Source organism: Rhipicephalus sanguineus, chromosome 7 (assembly GCF_013339695.2).
Source record: "Rhipicephalus sanguineus isolate Rsan-2018 chromosome 7, BIME_Rsan_1.4, whole genome shotgun sequence".
In the NCBI taxonomy this organism is placed as follows: domain Eukaryota; kingdom Metazoa; phylum Arthropoda; class Arachnida; order Ixodida; family Ixodidae; genus Rhipicephalus; species Rhipicephalus sanguineus.
Window position 1 is genome coordinate 76,748,199 of NC_051182.1, and position 17,929 is coordinate 76,766,127.

A 17,929-nucleotide genomic window follows, 5' to 3' on the forward strand; every position below is an offset into this window, starting at 1 on the left:
CGAAATAATGGGATTTCGAAGTTCAGCAATGAAGAAGCCATTGAAATCTGGCGGACGGTAGCAGACACCAACCAATACCTTCATCGTTGATGCAGTGCAGGCGGCCCACAATATTTCGAGGCAGGAGTCGGTATTTACCAGAAACGACGCTAATCCTTTTTTGATAGCTATGAGAACCAGAGTGTCGGAACGGAACGAAAACCGAAAACGAAAAACGAAAAAAAAAACGATAATTTTGACCGGAACGAAAACGTAACCGAAACGTTATTTATTATTTCGTTCCGGAGTGAAACCGAAATTTTTTCAATCGTTTTTCGGGTCACGAGAAAATTTCGCAATCCGGGACAACTGAGCTCATGCAATGTGAGCATATCTCAGGGCATAGTATTAGCCCGTACCTCAGACAGGAAATCCAAAGCAAGGATCTATGTTGAAATTGTGCGAAAAACGAGAACAGTGGCAACCAGAGATGTTTATATTAACGCAAGTGGACTTTTGCGCGCCTGTCAAGCAGGCCAAAGTGGAGAGTGCATTGTAGGCGCTGAAGTTTGTTACAGCGAAAGCTGTTATGAGATCACAACAGCCGATTTTGGCTCCGTAGTTGTCCGCGGCCGCCGGTGTACGTGACCGCTATCGCGTGGTATAAGAAAAAAATAAATGAGAAACAAATTTCTAGGATCCGGGCCCTCTGCGTGGCAGTCGGGTCTTCGACCACAGTGTCACACTGGTGCTTATAACTCCATCGCAAAAATATTCTACACAGGCGTCATGTCGGGCAAGGAATCGCGTTAACATATGCAATGTAGCGTGGCAGAAGAGTAAAATAACAACCAGTCATCACACAATGCTAATAGCGCAAAGAGTGTGTGGTTTAATGCTTCCCACCGGTGTTGCGGAGTTACCACTCCTGAATTGGAATGACTCCGGAATAATTCCACATTTTCGTGAACCCGGAATGGAATGGGGACAACGCTCGGAGGAATGGAATTACGTCTTTTTCCGAAAATAGAGGACGTTTTCGTCTACGTGCTGTTTTTCAAGCTGCAAACGTTAGTAAGTCAGAGCCTCGCAAGTTAACACTAAAGCAGTATTTTTAAAATGGCTTAGGTGATTACAAGCATGTAATCATCAGTCATCAGACAATGCTAATACCGCTTTAATGCTTCCCGTGTTGCGGAGTTGCCCCACCAGAATTGGAATGACTCTGGAATCGTTCCATATATTCACGAACCCGGAATGGAATGGGGACAACGCTTGGAGGAATGGAATGGGAATAGAATTAAGTCTTTTTCCGAAAATAGAGCACGCGTGCGTCTACGTCCCGTTTTTCAAACTTCATATATTAGTAAGTGAGAGCCTCGAAATTAACAATAAAGCAGTATTTAAAAAAAGGATTGCCTAATCACAAGCACGGTACATTTATAAGCAACGCGCCTACTACAAACGGAGGCATAAGTTAGTGTACAAACAAATGCGTTATCCCAGCAGTTACCTGAGGGAGAAACAAATTACCCCTGCGCGTTGGTTCCCATTGATATCCCCACCCGAAATTGGCGAATACTCTATGCACAGCCCGATCTTTATCTCACGAGCAGTTTAGTACCTGACACACGTAAATAACCTTTGCGACAAGGAAGACATTGCATACCTGCGCACAGGCGAACACAGAAAGTTCTCCTCACCCCATCCATGCTTGCCAGGCGCGCTTGACAAGCGTGAGTGCTGACGGGCAGTGCGGCCCAGTGTTCCGTATTCGGTGCAAAGGCGCTTTTGTCAGCATCAAAATACGCTATGTCGTCATTTTAGCATTAACAGATTTAGGCTTAAACAATATTGAAACACCACCATTCGTTCAAACATGTTGACCACGCAAATACTATCGGTAGCGGGAGAACTGCCCCTATGGGAATTAGTAGGGTGTTGTACTGCACCAGATATGTCACCAAGCTACTATTCCTCGACCTTGCCAACGTGTTTTGCGTACTTTTGCAGTTCTTAATGCATTTGATGACATCAGCTTTAGGGGGCGTTCATTCTTAACTCGATAAAACTATCAAGATGCCTTTCCTACGTTGAGGAATTACAGGAATGGAATCGGACTGCCAAGGCATTTTCTGAGTACCAATGGGCTAAGTTTTATTCATTCCGAGAAATTGAAAGGAATGGAATTGCGGCGAGTTCTAATTCCCCTGAATAGAATTGGAATCAAATGGAGGCGCCCATTCCGCAACACTCCTCCCCCCCCACTGCAAAGTGTTCAGCCATAATTCTTCATTGTCAGCCACAGCACAAAGTGCAGATAATGCCTTAGAGATGTGTAGCGGGTACCGCGATTCTCCGAAGAATGAAGAAAAACTGCATAGTGGGAACTTCGCTACTTCAGAAAAATTGCGACGATTTATGACGTAGTGGGCACGTTGCATGTTTACTTGTATTAGTTGCCCCAACAGATAACAACGGGCTCTACAAAGTCCGCTCTTGTAGCTGTTGCTGTGACTTGCTGCGTGTTTCACGCAGGCCTGGCGATCTTTTTATCAGAACAGCGGTCTCGCACATCAGAGAGTACACTCAATGACGTGCTGCTTCTGAGATCGTGCTCACTTCCGTGACACAAAGAATTAAGCCAACTAAAAAAATTCGTATTTATCTTGGGAGAAAATAAATACTATGTCTTTGAAATGAATACTGGTTTGTGCTAGTTGGTAGGGATACGTGGTACAGTTACTTCCGCTCCTCTGAAGAACGTGTTTTACCCTTGTCCCACTTTCTTAAGAGGAGGGCAAGCAACTACATCACAAATCCAATGTTTTTTAATGATTGCCTCACCTTTTTCATACTTTGCTTTTTTATACAAACAAAAAAAAACGTTACGAACCGTTACGGAACGTTTTTTTTTCGTTCCGGAACCGAAACGAAACAGAACTTTTTGCGGTGAAACGAAACTAAAACCGAAACGACAAACATTTCGTTCCGACACCTTGATAAGAACACCACAGCCATTTTTAGCGGTGCGGTCATGTCTATATAGGCTATACTTATTTGGGTTGGCGAAAATATCAGTGTCCATTAAACTAGGTTCCAGCCACGTTTTCGTAAGTGAAACGATATCGCTATCAGCATCTTCCGAGGAGGAACACACTTCATCATGTTGAAGGAGAAGGTTTCGAATATTGGTAAAAAAATAAAGATAATGATTGATGGGCTACTGGGATTGGGACTAGGTATTGCCCGAGTTCGGTTTTCTCCCCCTAGCTATCTGGCAGATACTATAACAAAGTCTGTCGCACTTGCTTGTCAATCTTCAATGTACGTTTGCTTGTCAATCTTCAGTTTATCAAAGGCGAGCTTGCCTCTCTTATCCTGCATCTTGGCAAATTCAAGTAACTTCCACCTTGCTAACCTGGTCGCAACAGAGAAATCTTCTATAATAGAATAGGTCAAGCCATTAAGCTTATGCGCAGATGCAAGAATTCGCTGCTTGTCTTTGAAGAATGTAAGTTTCGCGACGATAGGTCTGTGCTTATTCACGGCGAAGTTCCCTAGTCGATGAACACGCTTATACTGGCTCTCACTGACAGTAACGCCCAGCTGTTGGGAGCAGATGGTAACAATATTCTGCTCGGAATCGGCCAACTTTCCTTTCTTATCGTCTTCAAGCCCAAAGAAAAGCAATTCCGACCGGTGAGACCTGTTCTCAGCGTCGTCGCATCTTTCTGTAACTTCGTTTAGTCTTGCAGCCAGGTCCCACAAGGAAGGGTGAAAGCCGCTGAGCTTAGGTTTGCTAAGTGACTCTATAGTGCTTCCCAGCGTGTGAACGCGGCCAGACGGCTGCTGAATTGCCATAACTGTAGCTTGTTGCGTTTCTCTGATGCCATTGAGCTCATTAGGTATTTCCGTTTGACCGTTTTCGAGCCTACGCGTCGTATTGAATACGAACGAAAGCAAATCCTCTAGCGTTATTTGCACAGGCGGCGGACCAGAATTTGTCTCTACATCGCCGGCCATTAAGAGCAGCAAGGACAAGGCCGTGGAACAACATCGCCACATTGATCAAATGAAGCCCTTCGTCATAGCAGAGCACTTTGATGTGCACGACACCGTAAACAGATAGAAGGGCGGAAAGAATAAGGCCAAATCTGAACGCGAAGTCAAACTGTGGGTGTTCAGAAGCACCCACATTTCAGGATTAACGCATAAACTTTGTTTTTAAGTGTTTCTAAGCTACAGTGACATTCTATACAGATGAGTCCTTGCGTTATGCTTAAATCTGAATATGTCCACAAATGTTGGCTAACGGCTACGAAGCAAGCAAAAACCACGACTGCGTCTTCAGCGAAGCGAAGCACCACGTTGGCTTAGGAATGATGCAGCTTTTACTGAAAGTTAGAACAGAAATTGACGAGTGCCAAATAAAATAGTGAGTGCGTATAACATAATGACGTCTCCAGGACACTTCTTTGGCGTTCTGAAAACGTGCCAAGAGTATTTACGCGCTGGCCCGCAGAAAGCATGACCGTCGAGCAAAGCACGCTAACAAGCTTGCTTGCTCGCCGGGCATTCATTAAGCAGCACTATTCTGCTATATGAGGCACGCGCACTTAGCATAGCAGTGGAGCATCGGACTTCGGTATTACGATCCTGCAGCTGAAGTTCTGCGGTCAGAACACTCGGAACATTTGAATTCTGATATATCCTGCGTACAAGGGTGCTGTGCTGACGTCAGAAACACGCGTTCTTGTTTGTGTGTTGGTGACATGACCGGCCAGATACAGCGTCCTTTCAGGCGGCACCGGCCTGAAGGGTGTCGCGTGAGTTCAAGAACTGCTAATCGCGTTCCTATGTTTAAAACAGCGGGATGAAATCCCGGTCGCAGTGTCCGTATTTACGATGAAGGCGAAAATGCTTGAGGCCCATGTGCTTATATTTAGGTGCACGTTAAGAACCCCAGGTGGCCGAAATTGCTGGAGCCCTCCACTACGGCGCCCCTCAAAGTCATATCCTGGTTTTGGGACGGCAAATCCCAACAACTATTATCACGTTTGAGGTACAGAACAACATTCAATGTATTTAGAAACGCTTCGGCGTCCGCAGGCGCGGGGCGCGGCAGACACCCGAAGGCGAATGCACTACAAGGGCGAGACCAAATCTTGGAAAGTGTCGTTTATTGTTCCGTCGTTTGCTCGCCTTCTGCGAGCGGCCGTAGTAATAGTGGTAGTGATCGTTGTGGCAGGGGGTCAGAAGAAAGACGAGTAGAGAAGGCGTCGTTGTGCTTAGGTCCTGAGGGGCGGGGCAGAGGTCAGACCGGGAGACATGGCGCGGCCGGCGGATGCGGAGCTGCGGTTCTTTGCGCGAAGCTTCGCCAACGTGTTCTCGGCCATGTCGGCGCGCTCCTCGGCGTCCTCGAGTTCTTGCTGCACCTTGCGGAACTTGGCCAGGTTGAGAGCGGCGATCTCCTCGGCCTCCTCGATCTGGCGCTTGTACGTCTTGATCTTCTGCTGGAGCTTGTCGACAAGGTCCTGCATGCGCTCGTGGTTCTTGCGGTCCTCTTCGGCCTGTGAGTAAGTGAGCAAAAATGGGTTTGGTCAGACACGTCAACATGCTAAAAGAGTGTTCCATATAGTAAACCTGCTTCACAGCTCTCGCGGATAATTTGCTTCACCGACCCATAACAAAACGTTTATCGTTTTGTTATGGGTCGGTGAAGAAGGAATGGAAGCAGGGCCGTGAGCCAAAACGAGGATGTGAATATGAGGCGCGCTATGGTATCCACTTTAATTTTGGCAAGCTACGGTTCATTGATGTGTAGCTAAATATAAGAGGTGTTTTGCATTTTGTCCCACCAAAATACGGCTACCATGGATTTAAAGATTTGTCAAGTAATTTTGTTCTTACAGATTCCGCCAATTAAGGTATCTCCACGCTCGAGTCGTATATTATGTATCGAGATATCTGATTCAAAGTAAGTTGTGATGTCGTAACAGAAGTAGTTCGTTTATCTTTCCCACGATATGGGGTATAAATCGGCTAACACAAGACCCGTTAAGGTCACCGAGGATAAAACAAAATCACAAGCGCTAGCTTCCAATGAGTTCTGACGCGAGAAGTGGCAATTTTCCCCTCGTGGAAGACCTGTGCGTGGTGGAGCAATATTTGCTGCTTTTAGATTCACGTACCTGGAATTGCAGCTCCTTGATGCGGCGTTCGCTCTTGCGGAAGTTTTTGGCGGCGTCTCCGTGCCTGCGCTGCTCGTTCTCCAGTTCGTTCTCGAGCTCGCGCACCTTCTGTTCCAGCTTCTGGATGATCTTCTTGCCGCCCTTGAGCGCAGCGGCCTCGGCCTCGTCCAGGCGCACCTGGAGCTCCTTCATCTGCTGCTCAAGCGCCTTGCGCAGCTTCTCCTGCTGCAGAGCGTGGTCTTGCTCGGCGCGGAGTTCGTCGGCGAGACGGGCGGCGTCCACCATCGCCTTCTTGGCCTTCTCCTCCGACTGCTTGGCTTCGTTCAGCACCTCGTCCAGGTCGGCCTACGAGGAACAATCACGTAAGGACAAGCTTTTTCCAAGATTACTGGTAATCGCCAGATAGCGTTATATTGAAGTATTATTCCACAATATTTTTACCCACGAACACAATGTTTTGATTGAGCTGCTTGCTGTGTAAGCATGAATTCGTTAGTATAATGTTATTTCGAGCCCTATATTCCTTACCATGTTGCCCACTAAAATCTAACAGTACAAACTCCGATAAATTATTCAATTTACATTGTCGTTTTCATATTTAGCAAGCTGCGTAAAATTAAATGTGCTTTGAAAAACATGTTTCTTGCACGCCACCAGAGAAAACGTGAGCGATTCAATCATATTTTTTTAGTCCTTTCCTATTTAAACGGCACCACGAGTCGGAAGGGAGCACGCAAAGAATACAGATGATGGTAGATGAGTCGTTAAGGCAAAGTCCTGTCATCATAACAATAATTACCTGAAGTGCCTGCATCTCTCCTTCCAGCTTCCTCTTGGCCACAGACAGGGAAGCGGTCTGCGCGGACAGTTCGTTGACCTGCTCGTGCATCTCGCTGAGTTCGGCTTCGCCGGCGCGGCGGGCGCGGTCCGACTGTTCCAGCAGCTGGCGGCTCTCCTCCAGTTCGCCGTGAAGAGCGTTGCAGCGGCGTTCAGCCGAGGCGTACTGTTCGCGGGCTTCGTCGCGGGCGCGCTGTTCCTCCTCGAGGGCGGTCTGCAGGTCCTTGACGTTCTGCTGGTACTTCTTGAGGTTCTTCTGCGCCTCGGCGTTGGCCTTGTTGGCGTGGTCCAGGGCGATCTCGAGTTCGTTGATGTCGCTCTCCAGCTTCTTCTTGAGCCTGAGCGCCTCGGCCTTGCCCTTGGCTTCAGCCTCGAGGCTGGCCTGCATAGAGTCGAGCGCCCGCTGGTGGTTCTTGCGTGTGTTCTCAAACTCCTCCTCCTTCTCCTGGATTCGTCGGTCGATCTCCTGCCGCACCTGCGACAGCTCGAGCTGTGCACGCAGCACCTGAAATAGCAGAGAAAAGAGACAAGTGAGCACAAATTACACATGCAAGAAACCATAGCATAGAGTTCAAAAGTTTCTTGAATTGCAAATTTTGACGTGCCCTCCCTGTCCGCGCCCTTGTTAATACGCATTTAACGTTCATCCTGTTCATGGCGTGATAAAACACGCACGCTTCCCACTACTACAATGCTTAAGCTGTGCTTAAAAGCAGTGGAGGACGCTTCAAAATGTGTTGTTAAATAACACCTTGAGACCACGCATATGAATTCCTTCCCCCATAAAGCTGTCGCAGTGAAGTATAACTATGTCAGGCACCGCAGTTCAATTCCTATGTTCTTTTGACAAGCCTTATTGTGTACACATACTTTGTCGAACGAAATACTCAGTGTATACTATCCTTAATACTATGCTTGCTGGAAGAACAAGTCGGAGTGAAAGCGGTGAAATTTGCCGTACCTTGTTCTCCTCCTGCTCAAGCGCGGCCTCGGCCTCCTCGAGCGCAGCCTGCAGCTCCTCCTTCTCCATCTCGAGCCTCTTGCGAGACTTCTCGAGCTCGTGAACGCTTCGGCCACCCTCGCCAAGTTGGTCCATGAGGTCCTTGATCTCATCCTGCAGGTTCTTGTTTTCGCGCTTGACAGCCTCGTAGTGTTCCTGGCTCTCCTCGTAGGCGGCGCGCAGCTTGAACACCTCGGTGGAGTAGTTACGGCACTCCTTCTGAGACGCGTCCAGCTCGGCAGCGAGGTCGTCAACCTTGGCCTTCCATTCGGCGATGACCTACGCCGATCGCAGCAACGAACAAGAGTGAGGGAACGTTACACACATGTCCACTCAGTACCTTATAGAGAAAGCTGATTTCATTCATTGAGCGCGTACCTTGTCGAAGGACTTCTGGCGCTTCTCGAGAGAGGCAGCAAGAGCGTTGGCCTTGTCCACCTCGATGGACATGTCCTCCAGCTCTCCCTGCAGATGTGCCTTTGTCTTCTCGAGTCCGCTGCACTTGGCGTTCAGCTGCTCCATGGCCTCCTCTGCCTCCTGGAGTTTGGCATGCAGCTTGCGCCTGCGTGATAATGAAGCGATGCATGTTCATGAGAATTCCTCCGCCACAGTGAACAAATATCGTAGTTCGCGGCGATATCCACGCTCATAGCAGTGTTTCTGGAAGGCGCTATGCCACCTTTTGACCTGTTACACAGATTTGTCCATTATAAAATTGAATGAGCAGTCTCATTGTTATTATTACGAAGGCGATTTTAGGGTTTCTGTACACGAGATGCTTTCAGCTCCAAGGAAGAAAAGCTTTCTGTCTTCTCTTCACGAACCCGGGTTGGTCGTGAGTAAAAACAAGTAGAGAAACGTGAAACGGCAAGTAACTACGCCTCAGTTTAACCTATCCAAGTAAGCTGAAGTTTTACTATTATTGTTTCGCACGCTGCATAACCTCGCAATGAAATTAACAATAGGCGTCTTCGCTCATTGAATTTACATATTGCACTGTACAATGAAATAGGAACATAAGATATTGAAAACTCACTTGGCTTCCTCGAGTTCCTCCAGCCGCGCCAGACCCTCGCTCTCGTACTTGGAGCGCCAGAGCTGAGCCTCGGCGTTGGCCTTGCTGAGCTGGCGCTGGAAGTCAGCCTTAGCTTCCTGTTCTTCTTCGATGCTCTCGCGCAGGTTGTCCAGGTCGTGTTCCAGGTTGCGGTACTTGCCAAGGATAGCAGCGCGCTCCTGCAGTGGTATTCGGGTCGGCGAATTAAGCTACTGCTATGGTGTAAAAGCAATACTACGCTACTGCGAAAGCAGCGAGGCTTCATTGGGGGAAATCCTGACAGTGGTCACGGTTAATACCACTTGGGAAATGTTAATCATAAGCAGCGTTAAGTGTAACACGATGGAGTTTAACCAAGGTATACCGATCATATCGTAGACCAGTTTTGAAAGCAAGCGTGTGTTAAATGAGGGCCTGGAAGGCGCTCATTGGAGCAGCAGCAGCCCTACACTTCCAACGTAGGGTCAAACAAATTCGTACTATAAGTCGAATATTTCCGGCATTGGGAACGATATACCATTTTGCTGTCACATTTATACCAATTGTTCTGTATACTGAACTGGTCTACTTGTATTAAACTTAGTGTATACACACGAAACACCCCATCGCTTGTCGTCGACTGAACAGTAGCCACTCACCCGAGCTTCCTCGTCGGCTTGCCGCTTGGCCTCCTCGAGTTGCGTGGCGAGTGAAGCCTTGATCTTGTTCAGTTGTGCCACCTGCGACTCGGCCTCCTCGAGCTGTCGTTGTAACTCGCTGTTCTCAACACTCATCTTCTTCTTAGAGCCATCCAGGTCATTGAGCGTGCGGTTCGTCTCATCAAGCTTGAACTGGGCATCGGCGAGCTGAACCTCCAGTTGTTTCACCTGTTTCTCAGCGTTTGCCTTTTCGTTTTAGGCACGAGGGAAAGAATATGGAAATGAAAGTTAGTGCTTGGTCCAGACAAAGCTGGATGGATATCGAAGATGCATTGTTAACAAGTTAGAAAAGTGTGATGTCTACAGTGCGAGTGACATATGAAGCACATTTTTGTGAAGCATTCGATTGTTTGCGTGTAATGTTTAGTGCCTGTTGTGGTAGTGACACTGAGGAATTGCATTAAATATAAGCGTAAGTAGTACCGATGTGAGTGCGGGTTAAAAATTGTTTGAGTAGTGTGAGTAGTGAACTGTGTAGTGCTTGTTACGACGCTGAATTAAGCCGCGTGGAAACAATGTTTTCCAGTGCTGTCACATGTGAAAAGTAACCAGTTACGTACACAATTGCTTAAGTATAGCATGAAATCTGCTTTGGTGTAACACAACTTGAGTTGCAATACAATAATAATCACAAATAATGGGACGGGGTATGCATGCTCTTTTCAATAAGGGTGTCGTGCATAGCGGGCGAGGGTAAAAAGCTTTGGCAGATGCTTGACCGAAGCTTTTCTACATAGAGCAAGGTGAACGCTTTGAAATCTGCCCGCACACAGCGTTTTTGCCTTGGAAGCTGTCAACCGATGAGCTTGTCATCACGTTTCAATTTCTGGTTGTTCTGTAGCTTCCGTTGGCGTCGACTGCTTCATAACTTCCGAATCATAGTGACGCCTCCCTAATGTATCAGTGATTATTTTGCACGGAACTGCGTTACGAGCGTCAAGGTAGAGGTGGCACTGTCAGATGAAATTCGTTTTTGACAGTATTCCTTTAGAACTATTCGCCCGAAAGCGGACGAGAAACGAATGCGAATTATGTGGCACATGTCTTTGCACGAGGAAACTTCACGCCCTAAAGAAGTCGTAGCTACAGGATTCGAATTCGCTTTCAATAACATAACGAGGCTGGCAGTGCTTAGACTGATGTGAGAACGACTGCACGGAGCAGCGAACCGGTAATAACTGTTAGGTAGCTGTCCGGTGCGTTTGCTGTGTGCGGGCAAACTGGACAGTGGGTACATTCTCGAAGGGAAGGGATACCTGTGACTTGTTGCTGTGGTCCAGGAGGGATTGGAGGTCGGACACTTCGGCAGCCAGGGTAGCACGCTCCTTTCAACTCTATGTGTACATTCAGGGTAAGGGGGAAGAGGAGGGAGGAAGGAGAGAAATGGTGGGGCTCAAAAGTGGGCTCGCACACTTGAGGGAAGAACCCCTACTGGAGCTGAGGGCAAGGCTCGTCTCTTTCACTTCTAACAGGCGGGACCAGAGAGTGCAGGTTCGGCACGGTGTAGGCCATCTCGGATCGGGAAGGAACTGATCGGGGCTGATCAAAAAGGTGCTTTTACCTTATCCCGGTTAAGGTGCTCTACATTGGCGCGCATGTCCTCCAGTTCGCTTTTGATCTGTGCCTTCTCTTTTTCCACCCTGCCAAGCCAAAGTGTCGTTATAAAAACTGATTTTCCCGTGGTCAAGAGGGATGTCCAAAGGACTGGGCTCGAAGAAAACGCTTTGCGGCACAAAAGGCAAACACACACACGCACACAAACTACTGGCGTGTCAAACAGCATAAAGACAAGAATATAGGAGAGAAGCGGTTTTGAAAATCCAGCGTAAAGAAATCACGCTGTCATCCGCAGCTGCTTTGCCAGTCGAAGACTCGCATGCAGTTTCTGGTGACTGCAACTTCCCAAGATTAAAAAAAAGCCTCTCGAGCGTAGAAAATGACTCGGGTATCGTTGACAGCCATATAAAAAAGAGTAACAAAAATAAGACGACGTTGGGCTGTGCAGTCGTGCATTTGGTAATTCAAATGCTGTCCCAATCAAAACAGTCAAAATGCGCTTCGACGGTTCAGCTTTAGGGCTGTATCATGTGTTCACATAAGTTATGAAAATCGCTGAAGATAGCGCTATATTACTTCGCTTCGTCGTTTCATAGGCGTCCACGAAATAAATAAAATAGGGCACTCCAATTCAAAGCTTCACGCGTATCGCTCAATCTATCAAGGATTTGTTAATCAAGTAAAAAAATACGTTAAGTCTTGGCGATATCTTAGCTGCTCAGAAGGTAACACATCGCTCGTATAAAGTGGGCCTTTCCGCCAGAACACACAGCTGACTATGGCCGCAAGGCTGAAGCCTACAACTGGTACACTGATTAAAGTTGGCTCTTTGGCAGCCTACATATTTGCTAGAACAGAAGCTAACACTTCTATAGCGAAAAGCGCTCTGGAGCATCTGCTTATGGAAAAAGAATGGCCGCTTACTTGGCCTTGTGCTTGTTGAGCTGGTCGATCTGCTCAGACATCTCGGCAACCGAGTCGTTGTGCTTCTTGCGCAGGTTGACATGGCCTGTTCATGCTGCAGGTGGGACTCCTCGAGGTCGCGCCTGAGCTTGGCGAGTTCGGCTTCGCGGCGCTTGTTCAGCTCCACTTGGGCCGACGTAGCGCCCTCCGATTCCTCGAGACGCTCGCTCAGCTCTTCGATCTCACGTGCAAGGTCGGCGCGCTGCTTCTCAGCCTAGAATCCGATGGTGATGAAAGGTAACAAAGTCGCACTTGTTTCTTTGTAGGCACAAGTTTTCAAACGTTATATGTACTGTAGCACGACACTTTTAAAACCAATACATTGAACGAAAGACAGCTTTAGAGTTCGTAGCACTGTCGGAGAGACGAAGCCGGCTGCACAATTGCATATACGCGAGCAATCACGTTCGTTTTATTTGCGCATCAGCGACTTCTGCGCGATGTAAGTAAGATAATCAAGTTTACAAATTAAGCGAACATTAGTGCCAGGCCTGTCACAGTAACGTGGTACACAATTCGCGCGATAAATCGCTGCGTTTTGCCACGTTTAATTATTGTTTCAGCTGCTTGGAGCGCTTTAAGACAGCTGCATGTATTTGGTTACCCCGCATAGGAGTGGCTCCTTAAAAATTATCGAACCCAGTAATGACGACCTATGGAACCAATAAAGCTAACCACCATACGTACTGCTATATGGCAAAATGACAGGTGCTAAGAGCTCTCTGCTCACTCAAGGATAATGTGCTCACTAAGGCTGGGGTCGCAGATGCCCTGACAATGACTGGCGTTGACAGTTCTAGCACGTTCTTTTTTCTGACTAGTTTATTCTTACTCCAAAGCCTGAGACAATATCAGTACGCCAACTTACCTTGGCACGGGCCTGGCGTTCAGCTTCCAGTTCCTCTTCCAGCTCCTCGATGCGGGCCTAGAAGAAAAGGCCACACCATGTGACACATAATCCAAACTGAGGGGGCCCTCGCAGAAGCAACCACACTTGCGTAGTCCTTGACCAGGGGACGACGACGTCCCCGTCATTGCCTACAAATATTCCCCGTCTCAACCAGCAGCCAAAGCTCCCCACGTGTTCCACAATGGGAACAAGCACTACGGCGCCGAAAGTGCCGCAGAAGCATGCTTTAGGCAAAGCCGATGAAGAGCCACTCAAACCACGACAAAGCCGTGGACGTCAGGCGAGCCGCACGCGCCGAACACGCGGCAGGGTGCTGGCTGCCCGTAAATCCAGAGTGGTTAGCCTAGCGACGACGTATGACACAAAGCACAAGCACACCCAGTAGTACAATCAGTAGCTACGACTGGTCTCGAGGCATACTTCATAGATGAGGTGTACTGTGGCGGGGCTGGACGCGAGTACGGGTTCCTGGGCCTGGCGGACAAGCCGCTTGCTCTCAGCGCTGAGTCGGTAGTTTGGCGAGATGTACGGCCTTCTGGAGCGGGTAGAAGGAGTCCTCGAGCAGCGCGTCGCCAGCCGTGGCCACAACCTTGGGCTCCTGACGGGAGCCGATGCACCGTTGACCAACGGGCCATTTCGCGGGCTAATCGTTGGACAGGCTGTTCTGGACGGCGCGAGCTGCTTCGAGCGCTGGGGAGTCTCCATGTCGTTGGTTCGTCGAGGAGTGAGGAGCGAGGAGCACGCGGTTCGCTCGGGTCGGTACTGACGGCTCGAGTCTGCTGGCGACGCGTTAAAAGGGTGGGAGGCCCCAGAGGCTTCGGGAAACCCGAGCTGGCCTCCCTCGCCCCCGGCGCCGTTCACTCACAAAAATACTATGGCCCGAAATATGTACGCGTTCGCTCCCGCTCGCGCGGCTCCCCTGACTCACCGCCGGCAGCTAGCGCTAACAGGGCAGCGCGTTTTTCGAGACCTTCTCACCTGCAAACGTGTTTTCTTTTGGCGCTTCAGGTCTGCAGCCCATCACTTCCCAGTCAATTTTCACCTGGTGAAGGGGCACCGTTCGCGGTGCAACGGCCTGCGGTCACGTGGACGTCTGTAGCGTCTCCCAGTTTGGCTGGCGAACGACGGGCACAAGCGGTTGCTGTGGCGGTAAGGTCCTCAAGGACGGAGTTTGGGCCCGAACTGCCACGGACGGCGAGCTGTCTCGCTTACACGCGGAGACAGGTAAGCCGCTTTCTTTAGACACGGTAATCACCTTCTCTTTTCTTTTTTGTCTGTCAGAAGCTCATACTTTCCTCGAGCTGATATTTTGGGACATTTTTCGAATTCTTGACGAGCCTTTGGCCATTATTCTTCGCCACCCTCTGAATCACTTTCTTTACACTGTGCACACTAAAGATTATTGTTACTTTGATGTGTCTCGCGCTAGAATTGCCTATGGCGTCAAGTTTTTCTCCAGCAAAGAAGAAAGAACTCAAGACGACTATATTTAACAAAGCCGCGCATTCAGTAGGGCTACATTTGATTCTTTTTTAGGTGTATTACTGCTACTAGTTTTAAAAGAACCCATGAATACTTTCTCCATCTGAATCTTATCTCGGATCTCTTTATTGCTTAAGGGAAATATACTAATAGTGGGGCATCCTGCATTCCAGCTTTCTGCCTTAGATTGGGCACGACGAAATTCTTATTATTGTATGGGTGGGCATGTTTTCTCAGTACGAGCACTTATGTATCGCCTAAGACATCGCTTACTGATATTGCGAGTAACATATTGCAATTTCTCGACTTCTGTCTTCGCGCACAAGTGCTTTTAATCTGGTGGACTCGTCAGAAGAACACTGAACTGCTACTTAAAATGCGCGACAATGTTTAAAAAAAGCGTATAAACTATTCCACTGTTCTACGGATTAAAATTGCTAGCTCTCTCACGCTACTGTGTCATTCTCGTGCCATTACGCTCAATCCTGTGAAGGTAACTGAAAATGAAAGCAAGCGTTCGTTCTCCTTCAGTAGAAAAGCCAGAATAGATTAGCCACTGCGTTTTTAGATTAGAATTTTTAGAATAGATTAGCCACCGCGAATAGATTAGCCATTTCTCACTACAAGCTCTTGCACCTTTCAAAGAATGCCTACTCTCTACCCCTACGACGGCAAAGTGTGGTTGCCCATGCTTCGTAAAAGCGCAGAGGAGAAGATGGACAAGGCGAATAAAAAAACGCACGTCTTACCTGCAGTCCTTGATCTGCTTCTGCAGCTTGGCAACCAGAGGCCTGTTCATCCTCGAGCTTCGCAGCCAAGCTGGCCATCTCCTTTCCTTGCGCTGCAGGTTCTGCTCCATCTCCTTCTTGTGCTTCTCGAGATCGGCGACGGCTCCTGGGCGAGCTTGAGATCGCCTTCAACCTTGCGCTTGTTCTTCTCCAGGTCGGCGCGCGCCTTCTTTTCGCGCTCGAGGGAGTCCTCAAGTTCGTCGAGGGTCTGCTCAAGCTTGGCCTTGACCTTGTTCAGGTGGTTACCTTGTCCTCGGTGGCCTGCAGGTCTTCAGCAGTCTTCTGGTTCTGTTTCCTGCAGCTGCTTCTTCTCCTTGTGAGCTTGTTGATGAGCTCGTCCGGTGCTGGATATCTCGTCGTTGAGGTTGCGGATCTGGTGGTCCTTGGTGGCCTTGTCCTGTTCCGCCTTCTGCAGAGCAAGTTCCATATCCTCGATGTCCTTCTTAAGACTAGAGACCTCGTTTCGAGCTTCTTCTTTGTCTGTGTCAGCTGAGAGTGCGCGTCTTCCTCGTGCGACAACCTGTCGTTCAGGTCTTGCAGTGAGAATCGAGGTCATTCTTCTGGGTGAGAGCTTTGTTGAGACGCTCCTCAACGTCGCCCGCGCCCATGCGCTCGGCTTCGAGCTGCAGGAAGAGATCGTTCTTCTCCTGCAGGATCTTGACGTTCTTGTCTTCGAGCTCCTTGCGAAGCTTTCTCCTTGGTCAAGGGCCTCCTGGGTCTTCTTGAGCTTCTCCTCAGCTCCTTGAGTTCGTCTTCCACGCGGGCAAAGACAGCAGGGCTTGACCTGTAATGAAGAAGTGCTTGCGTGTTAACGTTTAAGCCCGAATTATCATATAATTATGGTCCTCAACCGATGAACGAAGCCAATGAGTGTAAAAATGCTTATTTTTGTACAATGAAGTCCCGATATACGTAAGAGTTGTTTGCAAGCTCATTTGATTGCACGTTAATTTAGGCATAATGCGGAATGCCCAAGTGTACCGTTCTCAATACAACTTTTCATACCTTGCTGTACAGCTTCCACCACAGCCAGTTGCGCAGTTGGAGGAAATTGCGAAGTTGCGCTGAATGACCAACAGTGCGACCTGAACAATAATAAGAGATTCATTTAAGATTGGCGTTGAAAATGTGGAAATCAAATCTATGTTGTAAATAGACGTGGGGTAAAAAGGCAAGTAACTTGTTCATGGAAGTGAAGGGAATGTAGCCGGCTCCTGTCATGGAACGAGACACAATAACGACATGGACATGTTCTACAGCCGTGATACCGTTAAGCACTTATGGGACGACGTCCGCCGTTGCATATATTGTTGAGGCGATAGAAACACAAGCGAATAATAATGAAGTCACACCTCTGTTCCTTGAGCTTCTGGAAGTGCTTCTTGGTAAGGTACCAGCGCACGGCAGCCTGGATCATGGTGATGATCTTGCCGAGACGCTCATCACGCATTTCTTCAAGGCGACCCAAGACGCCGGCCCTGAAGAAGATCTGTACGACAACCGAGATCAGTTTAGTGACATTTCATCTTTAATGACGCACGCAGAAACTATCCGCATACTACGCTCATTCAATTATCGGAGAGAAAAATGACGAGGAGTGTCACATACTTAATAAGACAGAATTTATGTGCGACGAACACATTGAAGTGAGCGAAACTGAGCGAAATTACATGGTCATGAGTTTTGTAGTATGTGAACTAGTTAAGAGAATGCTATCTACGCACTAATTCGAAGTCAATAAATTAGCATATGTATACCGTAGCTAAAGTTGCTGAAGACATGGAGTCATTAAAAATACAAAGAGCTTAGTTATTAAAAAAACAATATACTTCAGGAATGTTTACAGGTTCATCATGTGTAACTTTTTTGTGACAGCTTTCAATTATATCAGGCACATTTTAAAATCTAGAAACTACATTTGCGATACAGAAGACATGCAACACGTAAAGTTGTAAGCGGGAAATGGGTTGCTAAATCTTTTTTTAAGCGTGGCTAAGCTAATACTGCGCGAGGATTCTTAAGATGAAGCTGAGTCGTTGGTGCTACTTCGGCAGCGCAAACATGCAGCGCCATAAAATGGCCAAAAGACAGTGCACTACTGTGCGTCACACAAAGTAAATCAAAGAGATATGAAAAGGTCCATCTAATGGGAGCACAGGCGCAAAGGAAGAGTAGAGGGGAAGTGGAGGAGGACGGAAAGGTATACGGAGGCACATTGATCTCAAGTACCTTGGTAAAACCGAGCCGATACTCGCCCTCATCCAGTTTGATGGCGTCCATGAGCTTCTCCGTAGCGGCACGTGCGTCCACGAAGCCTTTAGGGAGCGTTAGGGCAAGGATGGCGTATCTACAGGGGGGAAGGGCGCGTAACAGGAGGAAGCAAGGCTTAGATAGGTGGGCATACTGAGCACAAAGGGATGCGCACAGAATTGGCTCCGCATCTGATTCTTACAGACTGCCATGCCTG

General features: G+C 48.2%; 2 protein-coding genes across 25 annotated transcripts in view; one reads left to right on the top strand and one right to left on the bottom strand.

Moving 5' to 3' along the window:
• The window catches only part of LOC119399536 (17-beta-hydroxysteroid dehydrogenase type 6), a 78,370-nt gene that overhangs the window by 46,905 nt on the left and 13,536 nt on the right, over positions 1-17,929 (top strand). The window lies entirely within an intron of this gene.
• The window catches only part of LOC119399538 (myosin heavy chain, muscle-like), a 145,764-nt gene continuing 132,980 nt past the window's right edge, over positions 5,146-17,929 (bottom strand). For 18 of the 24 annotated variants that reach the window (XM_049417777.1, XM_049417754.1, XM_049417758.1 and 15 more), the window contains 5 exons: positions 8,389-8,572; positions 7,972-8,289; positions 6,973-7,515; positions 6,174-6,518; positions 5,146-5,552 (listed from right to left, as the gene is read on the bottom strand). In XM_049417777.1, the coding sequence (XP_049273734.1) occupies positions 5,271-5,552; positions 6,174-6,518; positions 6,973-7,515; positions 7,972-8,289; positions 8,389-8,572 (1,672 nt within the window). In that variant the 3' untranslated portion in view covers positions 5,146-5,270. Of the gene's footprint in view, positions 5,553-6,173; positions 6,519-6,972; positions 7,516-7,971; positions 8,290-8,388; positions 8,573-9,046; positions 9,244-9,702; positions 9,949-11,323; positions 11,403-17,929 lie in introns of all 24 variants that reach the window. The other 6 variants (XM_049417772.1, XM_049417755.1, XM_049417773.1 and 3 more) reach the window with 5 other exon arrangements.